We start from the raw sequence: 18,672 nt of genomic DNA, 5'->3' as shown, positions 1-18,672 counted from the left end.
TAGATAAGGGTATGCTACTGTTTACAGAAGTTTGTATTAGTGATGTTTTCATTTTAAATCCCGGGCAAATATTTATTGATTTCATTTTAGTGGTGATGGTTAATGTATGGAAAAACGTTAACGGTTTGATACAAAAGTTGGCAAGTAGGTACGTCATAGTCCAGTCATTTAAGCTTAAATTAGGTAAGAATCTCGGAATTCGAGATACCCAGCTGTAAGTCTGTAAATACTTGTATATTGACACCCTAAAAGTTGTCTCAAAACCTACATATGGTAGGGTGTAAGCAACTATTAAATTTTAAGGTCAAAGGTCACAAAAATCGGTTTTTTGCGCTTTTTTTGGAAATATCTCATTTCCTATGGGTTTTTTGCTATTTGTATTTATTATCAATATTGTAGAATACTAAATTCTCTACAAATTTTGTTTAAAAACTTTTTTTATACGGTGAACCGTTTTCGAGATAGAGGGCGGAGAGCGCGCGGTGACTGCATCACTTCAGGTCAACTTAAGTGGTTTAGGTTTTTCATACAAAAGGATTTTCCCGCTAATTCCCGTGGGAATTTCGGTAATTACTTGTTGTAAATAAGCTTTAAGTTTACTAAGGTACCTACATGCCAAATTTCAAGCGTCTAACTTCCGTTAAGCGTTTAGATTTTTCATACAAAAGGATTTTCCCGCTAATTCCTGTTCCCGTGGGAATTCCTAAGTAAACTATAACCTGCCCAGGTGTATGAAGAATAATTGTACCAAGTTTCGTTAAAATCCGTCGAGTAGTTTTTGTTTCTATAAGGAACATACAGACGGACAGACAGACACAAAAATTTTACTGATTGCATTTTTGGCATCAGTATCGATCACTAATCACCCCCTGATAGTTATTTTGAAAATATATTTCATGTATAGAATTCTGTCCGTCTGTATGTTCCTTATACACCACTAAATTTTTATCACCGAAAAAATTTTAACAGGTTATGTAGAAACGTGTGAAATATTTAAAGCAAAAGATAAAGAAATTTTTTTCATAAAGTTATTTTTTTTATTAAATTTCCTTTAGTCCGTATTTTACGCGTCACAGCTTTGTCACTCCGCTGCTCGCTAGAGTAGTCGTACGCTCTCGCACGTTGCATCGATCTGTCTGTCTCGCTCACGCCTCGACAAAGCTTCCAGTGTTATTATTACATACTTAGCTAACTTAGACCATTCTGAATTCTAATAAGTGTTACATTATCGTACGTAAATAGTGCTAGCGACGCATGTGTCCATAAATTACCAATTTTAGGAGGAAATTTTGAGTCACTTTATTTAACTTCTTTTTTTGCACAAATGGGATCAGTATCAATAACTCATTACCCAGAATTATTTTTTTCGGTGATAAAAATTTAGTGGTGTAGAAACAAAAACTACTCGACGGATTTTAACGAAACTTGGTACAATTATTCTTCATACACCTGGGCAGGTTATAGTTTACTTAGGAATTCCCACGGGAACAGGAATTAGCGGGAAAATCCTTTTGTATGAAAAATCTAAACGCTTAACGGAAGTTAGACGCTTGAAATTTGGCATGTAGGTACCTTAGTAAACTCAAAGCTTAGTTACAACAAGGAATTCCCGAAATTCCCATAGGAATTAGCGGGAAAATCCTTTTGTATGAAAAATCTAAACCGCTTAAGTAGACCTGAAGTGATGCAGTGACCGCGCGCTCTCCGCCCTCTATCTCGAAAACGGTTCACCGTATAAAAAAAGTTTTTAAACAAAATTTGTAGAGAATTTAGTATTCTACAATATTGATAATAAACACAAATAGCAAAAAACCCATAGGAAATGAGATATTTCTAAAAAAAGCGCAAAAAACCGATTTTTGTGACCGTTGACCTTGAAATTTAATAGTTGCTTACACCCTACCATATGTAGGTTTTGAGACAACTTTTAGGGTGTCAATATACACGTATTTACAGACTTACAGCTGGGTATCTAGAATTCCGAGGTGAACTTACTATAATGACTGGACTATCAAAAAATTATGAAATATACAGATGAAATAATTGCACGTTGCATCACTGTCTGTAGATTCTCTACAAACTGCTTAGTTTTCCCTGGGCCCACCAGATCATCATCTAATGAATTCTAATGGATCAATATTAAGCTACAAAAATTAATCTATTATGTATTAGAATGGAAATGACAATGGTGTTTTACAATAATTATATGATTACATCACTACTACTTACATACATAGGTAGAAGATATTATAAGGCTAAACGAAATTATAAAGAAAGTAGAATTTACGTAACATTTTATTTTAAAAATATTGAAGAAATATTAACAACAATATCTGTGGTAACATAACTTATAAATATTTATCTGTACTTTGTGTTACAATTTTTTTAAGTAAAAATGTTTTGCGTTTTTTTTGTGTTTTGAAACAAAGAAGCCAGCAAGTGAACTAAAATTTATTTTGTTTTGCTCAAAAAATAGGGCACTCATTGTACTTGATGCTAAAAACAGTAATAAAGTATTTATTTAGATTTTATAAATGTATAACATGAGATATATTTTACTCGATCTTAAGCTTTTGGCTGGATTGTTTCAAATTAATTAAAATTACACTTTAACCAATGAGCATAGGCTCTAGTTTTCCAGATTTATGTAGGGCGCTCACATCCGAGCCACCTCCTACACAGTTCCCATTGATGAATACTTGAGGTACCTATAATAGAAAAAAATATAATTAAACTGAGCACAAAACATTATCTACAAAAAACAGTTCAGTTTTTAAGTGATTTGGGGATAACAATAAAATAAAAAGTAGATAAAGATGATTTTACACATTAAACATGTTATCAGTTATGCCAACTCATATCAGTCTGTGGTGAATTTGTGGTAACATTTTATCATGTACCAAAATAACATACCACAACATCTAACCATTACACAAGGTTAAACAAAGATATTTTTGTTTTTTAAAATGGCAACAAAGTATGGCAAAATAAGCAAGCCTAGAAACAAATAATAGGTTAAATAGGGTAAAAATTGAGGTTCGGGCGAATATTTGTAAAAAACAAATTAAAATTATATGATGAGGGAACAATAATGATGAATGAATTCCAAATAGAGGGATTGACAAGCGTTATGAACAATATAAATGTCATGCGTAACTTGAGAGAGATTGCAATAGGTTAAATCCAAGATTATAATAAATTGATCAATTCTATGTTTGGGATCATTTTATCAAGTAAACATTATGTTTGTACTTTGCACAGTTATGTTATTGGTATCTATTACTCTTATCAAATACAAATTGGTGAGATTTATGTGACGATAGTGACTTGCGACGTTCAAACTATAATTATCTAACAATCACAAGAGCAATAAACCTTTGAATATACCTTCTATCATGAATAGATTAGATAAATATGATGTTGAGGACTTGTTTAACGTTACTTACGGTTCTAAATCCGGTTATTTGCGCCAGGTTATCCTGGATGGCGTCTCCATCATTACGCTCGTCAAGTTCGTAAACTTTGATTGGTTGTTTGACCTTGCCGAATACCTGGAAATGTTACACCACCATAACATGAAGCCAGAATGATCTAGATGGAGCTAGAAAGATTCCCATTTAGCAATGACTAACAAAAGTGACTCATTTTACTTTAAGAAAAACTTAGTTCTTTCATCCTGCTCACAAATCAATAACTAAGTAAATACTCACATCTTTAGCCAGTTTACAGTAAGGGCAGTAGGATTTCGAAAAGATGACCACTTTGTCTTGACTAATAACTGTTTTGATGAATTGCTGAACGTCTCCGGAACTCGCCATTTTTGTGGTTTGAACGATTTTGCTGCTTCGAGTGCCCATTAAAATTCCAAAAAAAATTGTGATTGTGACAGTGACACACGTCTGACACTGTGGTCTGACAGTGCCAGATGACGTTAAACTGACATTGACAAACTAAAAAATGTTACCAGATACATGCAATGGGATAATAATACAACTGTTTATTAGCGATTGCTGATTATTTTATGATTGAATTTTGAATTTACCGTTCAAAATTTTAATAACTAGCTTTTGCCCGCGGCTTCACCCACGTAAAATTTAGTTTGTCACAGATCGTCATAAATTATAGCCTATATGTTATTCTGGGTTATAAACAACAATACTGTAGTTTCATCAAAATCCGTTCAGTAGTTTTTGCGTGAGACTAACAAACATCCAGACATCCAAACTTTCGCATTTATATTTTAGTAGGATAGGATATTGCACATAAAATAAAATAAGTATTCGATTTCATCTCCAATTTTATTTAAATGTGTTTCTTTTACTTGAAAATTAATAGACATGAATTATTAATTTGAAAATTTTAAAACCATTTCGTTTTCTCAATCTTTTTATTTCAATATTTTTAACTTAATTATACTCTAGTAATTGTTTGTTGATGATAAAATAATATCTCACTCAAAATATTAGTTCAAAATAAACTGCTGTGCATACTGTTTTTTTAGTTTGGCAATACTTTTAATCGGTCCGAAACTCACAACTTAACAAAATAAAACAGTCCGATCCTATCTCTCTGCTCACATTTATAACGAAGTTTCATAAAATAATCTGACTATAATTTTATTTTCCTACAAAATATTTAGGTAGACAATTAATAAATACAGGGTAATTTTGTAATGAGTATCCAAATTTTTTAATAAGCTCTATAGATCAAATTAAAGTTATAATAACTTTAACGTGGTATTTTTTGCAAAAAAATATATTTAAAATCAAATTCGCGGGTTAAGTTTCAAAGGTTTAGGATTAATTATTGTTTCGCACACCATTATGTCTTTAACCTTTGCATTTACTTGTGTGTAGCTATTTTTCTATGAACGAAGTAAATCATCCACTTGTTCCAATTTTGAAACCGCGCGCAGCGGATATTAAAAAAAATGTTCTTTACGTAAATCGAATAGTTACTGATTCTGAGTCGCTCCTAAAAATTTGGATACTGACAGGCCTGTTCATCTCCGCGAGTTTACATCGAAAACAAAACACGCACGATGGCCCACCTACAGGATACTATTCGACAAGGCCTCACATACGAGCGAACATTGACTCACGCACGCGTATTCTTGTGTATGATGGAAGAAAATAAAGAAAATGGTGTACTAAATACTGTGCAGTATTTAACTGCCTAAATAATAATAAAAACACAGAATGTACTTTTTTAAGTTGCCTCAAGACACTGAGAGGTAAATAAGTAGGTAATATTATTCATGATAATTCATGCTAAATCATGTATTTCCTCTGCCATTTTCCGCAGTTCGGCACCTCACGTCACATCATTTTACCGAAGTCAGCCCTATAGCTTCGGCGCAGTGCCGATCACTGACGTTTGTCAACAAAATGGTGCTTGACTCTTGAGACAGGCTAAATTACACCATATTGTTAATGACATTGAGTATACATTTTTTTAAATACCTTCGCGAAGTAAAACTTCTGTACGTAGTACTTTTTATTATTCTGTGATACTGATTGCAAAATTCACCCTGTTATAGACAAAATAGGTACCTACTAAAACATCATCTTCTTTCAATTTTAATTAAGTGACCGTTGATCGGAAATAGTAGCATTTCAATCTTGAGGCGGTCGATTGTGTTAGCTTCAATTTTGTAAGACCTCACTACTGACGAGATGATACTCTTCATTATCAGCATTCCGAAATTGCGCCCTGCAATGAGAATTCACAATAATTAAAATGAGTATTGTTAAGTAAGTGCTGATATTAAGTTTAAGAATACTTGAAACAGTGGCGGCGTAGCATAGGTTGGCACCCGGGGCGGCACCCCCCCCCCCCCCCCGTCATATAAGGCACCCCAGAATGGCACCCCCCCTGTCATAACATCACGACCGTCCTTGCCATGCAGATGCGCCAGTGAGTACTAATCTGCGCGACTTGTGTCACCCCCTGATGCTTGGCACCCGGGGCGGACCGCCCCCACCGCCCCCCCCTTACGCCGCTACTGACTTGAAACAATCCTCGTTTGAAAGTTAATTTTTGCTCAAAATGAAAACGTGATTTGTTTTTACAGGGTTACAAAGAAACCCCTCGAAGACTTTAGAGCGCACCTTACCTGCCTACTTACTTAGGACGTAAGTATGTATTTAAATCCATACTATAAAAATGATGACAGGCTAATAAAATTCAAGGCTTGTTGAAATCACAATAGACAATTCTCGGTTAATAAAGCAACATTGTCTTTACTTAATAGTGCCCATTGACAGGTAAAAAACTTGTACTTGCACAATGAATCGAGTGTATCTTGGACTTAGCGTAACGCATGAGTTGCGATAAAATGAAACAACATGACTGTGGCCCACTATACCCATGGCTGGGCACCATAATTCCAAGTAACTTCACCGTTACCTGAAAGCTTAGTTTAGACTAGATTACCCGATAAAGCTTTTTAGGTAACGATATTTTATGTATTGCACAAATTACTAATATTCGCGTTAGCCCCTCGTACTAAACTTTTGTTAGCACAATTTAGTCGAGCGGCGGCGGGATTCGAACTCGCGTTCCCCTGAATTCGAGTCGGCTAGTCCGATCCCTTCACTATTCGGCTATCGTGGCAATAAAATTTAAAAATTCATCCCTTACTTGAATATTTACTTTGATAAGATTTTAGACCCTTGTCTTTCAATTTTAGCGGTGCCCAAGTTTTATATGTGGTTGAGATGTCTGCGATGCTTATACTTACCAATACAATTCCTAGATCCGTAGCTGAAAGGCAGGAAGGCAGCTGGGTGCCGGTTGACGGATCTCTCGGGCAGGAACCGGTCAGGGTCGAACTCATTGGCATCGGGGCCCCACTCCTTCTCCGAGCGGTGGACTGCAAAAGCTCCAACGACTGCGCCTGCGCCGGCTGGGATTGTAACTCCACAATTCGCTGTAAACAGATAAGTAATTAATGGCACGTCAAGTGTGGCATCTATGACGTTATAATAGGTGTTATTTTGCAAAAAAAAACATGTTTAGTCTTATGTACTGATGAATAAAATTAGCTTGATTTTCAAAGCAATCCAAAAAGTCAAGGTCTACGCTACAATTTGAATTTGAATTTATTTTATTTGCATTATAAGTAGTGGTTGGAATTATACAGCAAACAGTCGGAAACAACGTCCCTAGTTAGTTTAGTTTACAGACGAATGCTTCAAATTCTTACATAAGTAGGTATAAAAAATATTGAATCTCAGTTCACTCCAAATTACTTACGAAGATAAGTATCCTGGTGCACACTCCGTGCGATGATGGGCACCACAGTGTAGAGCCGCATGCTTTCCTTGATCACCCTCTCCAAGTAGTTCATCTTAGAAATGTCTTCTCTATCAGGCCCTCGCTTTGATTCTTCGAAAATCGATAGCTGCCTGAAATATTTCAAAATAAATGTTGTGGTCTAATAATAGCTAGCCTATGAGAACACATGTGACGATAGGTAGATAACCTACTACATTTCAAGTTGATCCATCCAAATATGAAACTACCTTTTAAGAATAAAATGCATAAAAATTCCGTGAAATAGCAAGTCACTTCACTAAATTCCACTCGTCACTTTCAAACTCTCACAAACCGTTTTAAACTTCCAAAACCTTCTGCTGTACATCTTGGTGAATTCCAAGGAGTACAATTTTGCGTGTTACGCAATAACCAGGGGAGGAGATGATTCTTTAAACTTGTTCTTCCAAAACTTTCTGCTGCACATCTTGGTGGATGCCGAGGAGTACCAGCGTGTAGGCAATGACCAGGGCAGTAGTGTCATTGCCAGCGATGGTGATGGAGTCGATGTGCTCACGAAGCTGCTCGTCCGTGAACGCAATCTCGCGACTGAAGAGCAGATCCAGAACGGCACGGAGCTTATCATTAGCGTGTTACTACGAGTAATTTCCACGTGTCACTCTCCAAACAAAACCGATGGTTCTTTCAACTTACTCTTCCAGAACCTTTTGATGCACATCTTGGTGGATGCCGAGGAGTAGGTACAAGCGTGTTACGCAATGACCAGGGCAGAAAGATAATTCTTTAAACTTACTCGTCCAAAACTTTCTGCTGCACATCTTGGTGGATGCCGAGGAGTACCAAGGTGTAGGCGATGACCAGGGCAGTAGTGTCATTGCCAGCGATGGTGATGGAGTCGATGTGTTCACGAAGCTGCTCGTCCGTGAACTCGATCTCGCGACCGAAGAGCAAATCGAGGACGGCACGAAGCTTACCTAAGAAGTGAAAATTAATTTGTATAGGATGATAATGATGATTTACTTATCTGACATTACTTAAATATTATACATATTATTATCAATAATAAATAAATGCATTATGATGATATTCCTACTCATAGGTCCCACAATACGGAATCCTAGTGTGGGAACTAGTTCCTTACTTTACTGCTATAATTTTATTATTTATATACAGGGTGGAATTTTGTATTGCCACCTGGAGGGAAAGTACTCTTAATACTGTAGATGGAAAATTTTACTCAAAGAAAACATTCCTTTATTTTTGAAAACAAACAGAACTGCATTGAAAGATTTTTGAAAAATTTTCGAAAATTCACTAGGTAGTTACCATACCATAATTTTTTTTGTAAATAATTAAAATAATTTAAGATTTCATGGATTTCCTTTCATTTAATTTATTAAGTTTGTTGGAGAGATTTCATCCATAAAGTTGACCCTAACGATCGATGCAATAAAAATACAGGGTGTAATTTTTAACATATTTTAGTTGGTTCGATTCCCGGGTGTGGCATGCAATTTTTTGGAAATCTTTGAATGTAGTTCTATTTCTTTTCAAAAATAAAGGAATGTTTTCTTTAAAATTTTCTATCTACAGTATTAAGAGTACTTTCCCACCAGGTGGCATTAAAAAATTCCACCCTGTATATGTTACAGGAAATGTATGAAATCTAGGAATTGTATATTAATCCTAGGAAATGTATACCATTCCTAAGCTATTTAGGAAATGTATTAAATATTGATTCAGATATTAATTATTACGCACTTATCCTAGGAATTGTACCTATACAGTTCCTAGGAATTTTATAGAATTCCAATATCGTATTAGGAAATGTATAAAACGAGAGCTTTTATGTGTAAATAAAATAAGTAAAACACGTTTGTTTATATCTGAAGAATCAGAGATATAATTTCTTGTAACAATTATACGGTTATACCTACTAGACAAATGTCTAGTATGCTAATGTTTAGGCACGAAGTAGGTATTTCGTCAAGTGCCTTAATTTTAAATGTTTGTCATGTTGTAGATGGCACCTAGCGTGCCACCTCAGCTTCATCAAGGTACATCATCATCATCATCATCTCAGCCGTAGGACGTCCACTGCTGAACATAGGCCTCCCCCAATGCTTTCCATGTTACCCGGTTGGTAGCGGCCTGCGTCTAGCGCTTTCCCGCTACCTTTACGATGTCGTCGGTCCACCTTGTGGGTGGACGTCCCACGCTGCGTTTTCCGGTACGCGGCCTCCACTCCAGAACCTTGTTGCCCCATCGGCCGTCAGTTCTGCGTACTATGTGCCCTGCCCATTGCCACTTCAGCTTGCTAATCCGTCGGGCTAGGTATGTCAGCGACTTTAGTACGTTTACGGATCTCCTCATTTCTGATTCGATCTCGTAAAGAAACACCGAGCATAGCCCTCTCCATAGCACGCTGTGCAGCTTTGAGCTTCTGTATAAGGCCTATAGTGTGAGGCCACGTTTCCGAACCATAAGTCATCACTGGTAACACACATCAAGGTACAGATGAGATTAAGTCAATATGCTTATCAGAATCAAAAACAAGTTACTTATAAACGTTTGTGAAGTTTACTTTGAGTTGGATGTTTTTACGATTTCCGACTATCCATCGCGACTTCTCGATGCATCGAGCACAGAGCAAATTGACGTAAATACTTACTTAAGCACTCACACGCCCAATTCAAATATTTAATCGAGTAAACAATTCATAGGCCTTTATGTGCTAGAACAAGCATACATTATTAGATTGAATTACCTACCTTGCTTGTTGTACCTACTATAGGAGGAAATAGATAATCCATACATTATGGTCTTAATTATTTTAATAAGTATTAATTACAAAAGAAATCCGTTTGATCCATTACCCATTACTCATAGTCATATAGTATTCCGTTCAGTGCAAAGAAAAGCTCTCCGAGCATTTACACTGTAGTCAGTGCCGTAACTAGCCTTTTATGCGCCCGGTGCGAGAAATATAAAAAAATGTAACCTTCTACGGGGGGGGGGGGGGGGGGGGGTGCGGAGCGATTGTGTAAGGTTATTCATGGATGGAAAATGAATACAATTGATCATCAATCATTTACCTAAATTCGAAATTTTGACCATTCCATGAAGATGACAGATTTGCTTAGAACTTCTAAGTTAGAAGTGGCGCCCTCCAAATGAATATAGACAGAAATTGTCTCATAGTTACGGTATAGGTACTTTTGTTTGTGTATGTAATATTGTGAGCAAGACAAGGTGGATTTATTTGTCTGATGTGTCGTGACGTGACGCGTCAGAACTGTATCGGTTCCATACATAAGCCATCACAACACAACACGTTACGCACTAGTGTGAACGTTACCATCCTACTAATATTATAAACGCGAAAGTTTGTATGGATGATGGATGGATGTTTGTTACTCTTTCACGCAAAAACTACTGAATGGATTTTAATGAAACTTTACAATAATATAGCTTATACATCAGAATAACACATAGGCTACAATTTATAAACATATTGTTCGAAATACTAATCCTGCGCAGACGAAGTCGCGGGCACTAGCTAGTACTAAATGTATGAAACCGATACCGTTCTGACGCGTCACGTCACGACACATCAGACAAATATAAAACCACCTTTACAAGTGTTGTTGTTTCAAGATCGCTTGAAAAATGCCATATAGATATAGATAGTACAGAGGGCGCGTCTACACCATATTCGCAATAAAACAAAATGTACCTACTAACTACCATGCATGAAACAAAACTAGATACTGGTCTGGTCATTTCTGCGCCCCTCCAGGGTCTGCGCCCTGTGCCTGGGCACCGCTGGCACCGCCCTAGTTACGGCACTGACTGTAGTGTAGTATCATAGATCGGTGATAACTATTCAACCACTATGGTGCTTTCTTTTAATTTTTCAGTAAGTTATTTAACTCACTGAAAATTAAACATGTTCGAAAACTTCGGCGGTCCTTTGATTGTCGATTGCTAATCCGATAAATATAATAATATGAAAATGAATGTAGTTTTGTACGACTTGTAATATTTAATAGGAAATTAATGCAAGTTACCGGTTCTATGAAAAATTTAAATGATGGATTTCCTAGTTTCTACCATCACAATGTAGGGCCTAGCCGGTTTGAAAATTAAACCAGTATTTCGAGATTTGGCAATATGTAGGAATACAAATTAATAGCGCGTCAAATTATGTTTTTCCGAGTATGTAAATTTTGTTTTCGTCATATGTTTTTTCTCAATTTTCCCTAAACATTATAAAGTTTGAAGCCAATATTTCCTATCAGGACCTACCTACCTACAACCATTATACTAACCTTGGTTATTATGAACTTGAAACCATTTTATACCTACTAATTGTATGGTGGAAAATCCGTCCTAAGTAATGCAACGTAACACAATCAAAATTCAGTCCATGTCTCTAGGTGTGTTTGAACGCACTCGTCTCGGGACTCAAACCCGCAACCGCACCTGGCTGGTATTCCTACCTCCCATAATCACATCTATGGATGTTATGGTGTCATAGAACTACGTACTGTGATGACAATCGTACCGAGGCCAACACGAGATCGCTCGTCACGTGTGGCTGCGGCTCACGTCCGAGTCCGTAAACATTGTCTACGCTTGCAAAAGTTATAATTTTGTTTGACTTATTCATAACTTTGTGTACTACGAGTACTTTAGTAGGTATAGTTCCGTGTCGGACAAAAATAAAACATTAATTCCTCGTGCCATACAAAAATAATTTTTAATTTGGGCTCGACTGCGGATTGCAGATTGATCATTTAGTATCGCTCTAAATAGGTATTTAATGCCGATCTGTTGTTCTGTAGCTCTAAGCTCAATCACGTTAGGCGAATATTAATAATTATTAATTTGTACTAAAAACAATAATGATTCGGACTCCAGAAGTTACGATATTTTTTTAAGAAAGTTATCAAATGTCGAATGTTCAAGGAAAGCTTTCAGCATGTGAAAGCCTTGTGAACTGAAACTCCAACCATGCTGCAGAATTTGTGTCTGGGATGATGTCGTGCTATTATGACCATAGGAAGAGATGCCTTTGTTTAAATCTTGACCATTATTGTGTTTCTTACCTGATCGCTTGTTGCTTGTAGAGACCTCAGTTTTGCTCATTTCGTATTCCATCCGCTTCTTCTTAACCACCTGTTTGTAACAAGTTAATTGTTATTTATTGTCAACTATAGATGTAGGTATAGTCTGAATTTGAGGATGACGTGACTTCAGTTTAGAAATGTTTGACTTTCTCATCAATATATGACGTAAGTAATCAAGCAAGTACCAAATAGTGGTTGACCAATATTTGCCATGATATTGGAATATTGGGTTGTTAAACTTACGCACTATCGCAAAAAAATCTTAACAAAAACATATTTCGTTTAAACACGCAATTTAAACTAAAATTTTGTCGATCTGTTTCATTACCATATTTTGTAGCTATCGGAATTTTTGAGAAGTTCAAAATTATTTATCACGGAACTGATAATAAAGCTTGTCAAATATGCGTATTGCGTAAGTTGTTGTGCGTATCTACACTAATATCTAAGCTGACTCGAATTTGTTTGTTTGGTTCTCAGGAACTACTGGTCCGATTTGAAAAAATATTTTTGTGTTGGATACTTACTTAGCCCGTTTATCGAGGAAGGCTTTAGGCTATATAACATCACCCTACAGCCAATAGGGGCGGAGCAGTAAAGAAAAAAGTTACAAAGACGGGAAATACAATAATATTCAAACCATTTTCACGCGTACGAAGCCGCGGGAACAGCTAATCCACAATACAAGCTGCGTACTTAATCCGTATTTTGCGTGCATTCTTACCTCATCGGTGAACTTGTGGGTGAGGTCAATGTTGTCCTTCTGTTGTTTGGCGTACGCTGTCAAATTGAAGAGGCAGTCCGGTTGGAGCCAGACCTTGAACAGTCTCAGGTTGAGTATGGTCATGACGGTGTGTCGAGCTCGAAGATATGGCGTGTCTGGTGTCCGTTGAACGTCCATGCGCTCACCCATTGCCGTTTCTGTTGGAAATAAGTCAGCGTAATCATCATCATCATCATTTCAGCCATAGGACGTCCACTGCTGAGGCCTGCGTCCAGCGCCTAGTTAGCGTAAGCTTTTGGTTTTTGATCTAAACCTAATGAGCAGACTACACTACTAGATACGTCTATACGTACCAAAAACAATGTCCAGAGTGCATGCTGTGATGTACTTCAAGACATCGAACTCCTCCTTGCCAGATTTCTCCGCCAGCCTGTCGAGAAGCACCGAAGACTGTTCCGCTATCACTCCCAAGTATTCTTCAACGATTTTGTTATGGAAAACTGGGAGTAACACTTTCCTATGGCTTTTCCATAGACCCACTGAAATGGCAATATGTTGTAAAGTCAATGTGCCTTTAAAGTCTACTTCTAAAAATATCAAGGAGTGTAATAAAGTTATGACGAGTGCGATTGATTTAGGCATTTACGGTTTAAGACGTTTGCCCAGTCAGTGACATCCGTACCGCGGACACCAGAAATGTAAATAGGCATGTATATTGAACGAATTTTGTGACTTTAAACGTAACAAGCATTTGAAACTCTTGGTGTGCTTAAATACTTATCTACTTCGGGTATCTACATTATCTACATTCTACCTATAAAATCCGTAAGTATACAGGGTGCAATTAACCATTATGATACTTTGTGTGATTTGCTTTTAATTCAAGTGTGAAACAAAGTAACATTATGGCCTTGCATGAGTGCACTGATGCACTCAGGTACCACCAATAGATAATGGAGGCGAATAACCAAAGAACTCATGATGAGCAAGATCACTCTTCTTATTGAGATATCAAATCAAAAATATTTTATTCAATTTTGACCACTGGTGGCACTTATGAACGTCAAATACAGTAAAAAAAAGATAACCCTTAAGGGGTATTTTACATGTCTCCTTATCTTTTGGGCCCTACCAGCACTTCGAGACAAACATAATATGACAAGTGCTGAGATATTTAATACCTTCTGCGAACTTACCCGGAGCGACGAACAGTCCATGTCCAAGCCATGGCCTCAAGAAGCGGTACACTACATCTTTATCCAGGCAATTCTCCAAAACCACTTGGGCATCTTCCGCATTTGCAATCGCTGCAAGAAGAAGTAAACCTGTAGTGCCTACATCTACAGCAGTGGCGTAACTATAGGGTGGCAGAGCTGGCAAAATGCCACGGGCCCTCGACACTAGAACCTGTGATGCTTCAGGGCGATAGACCCAGAGCCCCCTGAAAAATAACCCTAGATACGCCAAGGGCCCCATGCACAGAATTTGCCACGGGCCTCGGATGGTATAGTTACGCCACTGAGTCGCTCCTAAAATTTGGACACTGATTAAAAGTCACCCTGTAGATTCTACAGGGTGACTTTTAATCAGTGTCCAAATTTTAGGAGCGACTCAGAATTAGTAACTTAATCGGTTTACGTATAGAAAACAAAAAAAACATACTTATTTAATTATTTTTATCCGCTGTGCGCGGTTTCGAAATTGGCTCACGTGGATAATTTGCTTCGTTCATAGAAAAATACGTAAACACAGTTAACTGAAAGCTTAATAGACATAACGGTGAGCGAAATTAAGGAAGGAAGAGAAATTAATTACGACTATTAAGGGCACCTGCGAATTAGATTTTCAACATTTTTTTGGCGAAAAATACCAAGATTAAAAATAATTAAGATTATGTTTTATTATCATATTGTTCTAAAGAGCTTATTAAAAAAAATTGGATACTGTTTGCAAAGTCACCCTGTTACATCATAGGTATTATAAAGATTTCATGTCATCCACCAGCTTTTGGATTAATTAACTGATTATATTGCCTAATTATCATAATTCTTATTCAAATTATTCTAATTTCCAAATTATACAATGTTATTAGGTTTACCTATAGGCCCTACACGTTTGAAAAATTACGTCACCCACCGGTTTTGAATGAACGGATTATAATATTAACTGCGAATGTAAATTATATTTTCATTCAAGTTTTTCGAGTTTTCACACCGACCGCGACCTTGACACGGTATAATGCTGATATATTATGGTGGTATATTAGAATTGTAGAGAGCAACTCACTGTTGCCATGGGATAGAGTGGGAAAATTGAAATAGAATAATCTCACTCGGAATAAAAGATCTCACCTTGGTTTCAGCACACCATTCAATGATGACATAAATTATTAACACCGTATTGAAAGTTCGCCATGACGTTATTATTTAGCACATCTAGTATATTATAGTGAAATATTATAGTTAAAAGAAATTCATATTTATGGTAGGTATTTTTCTATGCCTAAAATGACTCAGCGTGAACGCCGCACGCGTACGCTACACGCATTTGGTAGTACAAATACAAAATACACTAGGAACTATTGAATGAAGCCAGTTACGTATACTAATGAAACTAGCAAACAACTGTGTGGGTGCAATATTTTGTCAACCGGTAACTACGCTAATTCGATTTTTTAATGAGTTTAAAGATCGACGTGATTCAACTTACCAACGTATAATTTAGGTCCAAGCCAAAGCTTAACGCATCCTTTGTTCTCATACGCCATAGAAGCCAAGTTCTCAAGATTCTGCAGCATTTCTGTGAAAATATATTTATACTGCCATGAATACTATCAATATCACGCCATATAGTTATTACGCAGTTACGCACAAAAACTGGAAACGCTCATTGAGGGGAAAAACAACTAAAAAGACTCTGTGGCACTGGAAAACGTCCACACCGCAAAAATGATGTTTCAAGTTCTCATGAAAACGCTCGCGACTTAGCTCGCGACACGTTGTGGCAATGAAAAAAAGCAATGACGCGTTCTGAGGTAGGTGAGGTGTAAACTGGTATAAGAAAATCACAGTTTACAAAACAACAAACACTACAAATTACTCCATAATAGACCAAAAAATATGCTCTTAGTAAAAGAACAGTGCTTACTCTCCGAGTCTCCAATGAAGAGCATGGCATTTCCCAGCAGCGGCAGCGTCGGCGGGCCCGGTAGAGACGTCGTCATGCGGTCCAGGCGCTGCGCACGCCTCGCCCAGTGCAGCCAGTATGCACCAGCCACCGCCAGCACCAGGAGAAGAATGATCATCTTGTAAAGTGTCTAAGAAAACAAAACAGATTAAGTACAGACAGACGATGCACTTTATAACTTAGCACCTAGGTCTTAATTGTATTATCATTATGTGTTTGTAGTCCGTGTCCATTGTGTGATTACTTAGATTGTAGTCCGTGAGCCCGGTGCCTGAAAATTTTGATGTGAAGGATTTTCTCAAACATATGACCAATTTTTGATGCAATTTGTATGATCCCTACCATGGTGGATTGATGTCATCAAATAAGCCATAGTGGTCAAGAATAGGTAATGATAGAGTGAAATAGTGACAGTTGCAGGAGGCCCTAGTCAAACCCTAGTCAAATAGGCCTTGATAGGAGATGCATGATATAAAGTAGGTAACTATGAAAATATTAGCATAAATACAGTGTGAGTCTTGATAAAGTGCACATTATGAAAATGGTTTAAGCTAGACCTATTGTTATCGACGGAAAAAATGACAAAAATTATCGGAGTTTTTCATAATAACAATACATCCATACCATAAAAAATAGATTTTCCTTTTTATGGGAATGAATTTAGATTTCACCATTTTCATAACTTCATACAGACTACCTTATGATTTCTTGATTTAATAATTAGTGTTACAAATTACTCACCCTACAATCACTTTATTGTTAAACTTTTAATTAATTTAATGATTTAATCAATTTCGTGAAACTCAAGACGCGTTTGGTCGTCACCAAGCCTACTTCTCAACTTTGTAAGATTCTGTTAGTACATCCATGACCAGAATGTATTAGGCACATTAAACAACGGCCGCTTTTAAATATTTGAACATGTACATACAGTCAACCATGTTTCGTCAAATTCGAAACGAATTTACTCTACACGTCAATACACTTAAGTCGAGTTTCGTCTAAACAAAGCACAAAATTAACCATAATTCCTCCTAATTTATACAGAGTCAACTTTAATATAAACTGTTAACATGCAAAAAATATTTTTATTTATTTAATTTATGTAGGTACGTACATACTTTATACCAGGGTTTCTCAACGTGTACGCGAACCCTTACGGGTTCGCCATTCGACGTTTCGCGACAAAATTTACGTAATGCGACAAAAATTACTCCTAAAAATGTCCCCATTTTCGACAAGAAACAATGCTTGTTTCTTCACATTAATATTAATAAAAAGACATTTTTTTGGCAATTTATAGAAATTAAAATCTTATTTTTTTTTCAATAGACAATTTTATTATTTTCTTTGGTGACAGCGAACTCCTTAAAACTAGGCAAATAAAACCCCTTCGGTTTTAACTTTAACCGGGGTTCGTGGAGCCGAAAGTTTGAGAAACCCTGCTTTATAAATATAATACAAGCAGAAATAATTAATGGTTCCAGTATGGTTTCCAACATTAACATATTTTAACTATAGGTGTAGCATATTGGACATACTCTCTAATATTTGTGGTTGTGTATTAGTAATTCTCAAATCATTTGATTTAACCTTACCAAAACATTTTCAAGTATTTTTTTTCCAAGGCGAGACCATATTATAATATGGCTCACACTGACAAAAGTTAACAGATCTAAAATATAGCCAAGCTTCTAACTCTACATCCCCTAAAGCCGGCTCTTCACTACGGGATATTACATCTCGAGATATACATTGATATCGCTCACCATGTCACCATAGTTTTCCATTGAACCTTTCTCACTGAGCTATGAGTCAATATATGACAATATACAGAGTGGAATTTTGTAATGCAGCCTGGAGGGAAAGTTCTCTTAATACTTATAAATAGAAAATTTTACTCAAAGAAAACATTCCTTTATTTTTTAAGAGAAATAGAATACGCCAAATATACACATTATCTCGTATACACATTATCTCGTAGATTTAATATTTAAGTATATCTCAACATATAAGACATTTTATATCCCATAGTGAAAAGCCAGCTTTACTCTACAAGACCTAACTGACATCACAAACTCTAACTAACGCCTTAGTCAAAATATGTGACTCGGCCTTTTCACTACCGTCAGTATGGTAGTTGCGTCGGCGTAAAATGTATTTAAATATGCAATCCCATTAATTTAATAGTACATATTTTACCTAATTAAGGTACACTTTGTTATACTTATTGTATAGTATCCTACAACATTTCGCTGAACCTTACTCGTATGTTAGCGTACTGTTTGCGCATGTCATTGCGATTGAAAATTGTACAGTGTAGGGTAAACGCCCATAGTGGTTACCCAGTAT

The 18,672-nt window shown here is 36.6% G+C and overlaps 2 protein-coding genes across 2 annotated transcripts; both read right to left on the bottom strand.

Annotated features, from left to right (window-relative positions):
• Positions 1 to 2,277: 2,277 nt before the first annotated feature.
• Positions 2,278 to 3,902, bottom strand: LOC135078488 (uncharacterized). Its single transcript, XM_063973032.1, has 3 exons — positions 3,711 to 3,902; positions 3,447 to 3,551; positions 2,278 to 2,708 (listed from the first exon to the last, which is right to left on the bottom strand). Exons 1-3 carry the CDS (start codon positions 3,855 to 3,857, stop codon positions 2,610 to 2,612), a joined length of 351 nt encoding a protein of 116 aa, XP_063829102.1. The 5' UTR covers positions 3,858 to 3,902; the 3' UTR covers positions 2,278 to 2,609.
• Positions 3,903 to 5,540: 1,638 nt separating this feature from the next.
• LOC135078486 (cytochrome P450 4c3-like) lies at positions 5,541 to 17,089 on the bottom strand. The gene is made up of 11 exons (XM_063973031.1): positions 17,062 to 17,089; positions 16,282 to 16,450; positions 15,844 to 15,933; positions 14,331 to 14,441; positions 13,488 to 13,673; positions 13,135 to 13,331; positions 12,390 to 12,459; positions 8,072 to 8,252; positions 7,258 to 7,409; positions 6,743 to 6,931; positions 5,541 to 5,712 (listed from the first exon to the last, which is right to left on the bottom strand). Exons 2-11 carry the CDS (start codon positions 16,436 to 16,438, stop codon positions 5,564 to 5,566), a joined length of 1,482 nt encoding a protein of 493 aa, XP_063829101.1. The 5' UTR covers positions 16,439 to 16,450; positions 17,062 to 17,089; the 3' UTR covers positions 5,541 to 5,563.
• Between the last annotated feature and the right edge of the window lie 1,583 nt (positions 17,090 to 18,672).

The sequence above is a fragment of the Ostrinia nubilalis genome, chromosome 15 (assembly GCF_963855985.1).
Source record: "Ostrinia nubilalis chromosome 15, ilOstNubi1.1, whole genome shotgun sequence".
Taxonomy (NCBI): Eukaryota; Metazoa; Arthropoda; class Insecta; order Lepidoptera; family Crambidae; genus Ostrinia; species Ostrinia nubilalis.
The sequence above is the reverse complement of the archived record's forward strand: the minus strand, read 5'-3'. Positions and strand labels throughout refer to the sequence as shown.

What these genes read in the sequence shown, in the direction of transcription:
- LOC135078488 (XM_063973032.1), bottom strand. Translation starts at nt 3,857, where the DNA reads ATGGGCACTCGAAGCAGCAAAATCGTTCAAACCACAAAAATGGCGAGT. An exon ending in ACTGTAAACTGGCTAAAGAT is followed by an intron (nt 3,552 to 3,710) that starts GTGAGTATTTAC and finishes TAACATTTCCAG; the next exon opens with GTATTCGGCAAGGTCAAACA. An exon ending in AAATAACCGGATTTAGAACC is followed by an intron (nt 2,709 to 3,446) that starts GTAAGTAACGTT and finishes TTTCTATTATAG; the next exon opens with GTACCTCAAGTATTCATCAA.
- LOC135078486 (XM_063973031.1), bottom strand. Translation starts at nt 16,438, where the DNA reads ATGATCATTCTTCTCCTGGTGCTGGCGGTGGCTGGTGCATACTGGCTG. An exon ending in CAGCAGAAAGTTTTGGACGA is followed by an intron (nt 7,410 to 8,071) that starts GTAAGTTTAAAG and finishes GAAATATTTCAG; the next exon opens with GCAGCTATCGATTTTCGAAG. An exon ending in GCACCAGGATACTTATCTTC is followed by an intron (nt 6,932 to 7,257) that starts GTAAGTAATTTG and finishes ATCTGTTTACAG; the next exon opens with CGAATTGTGGAGTTACAATC.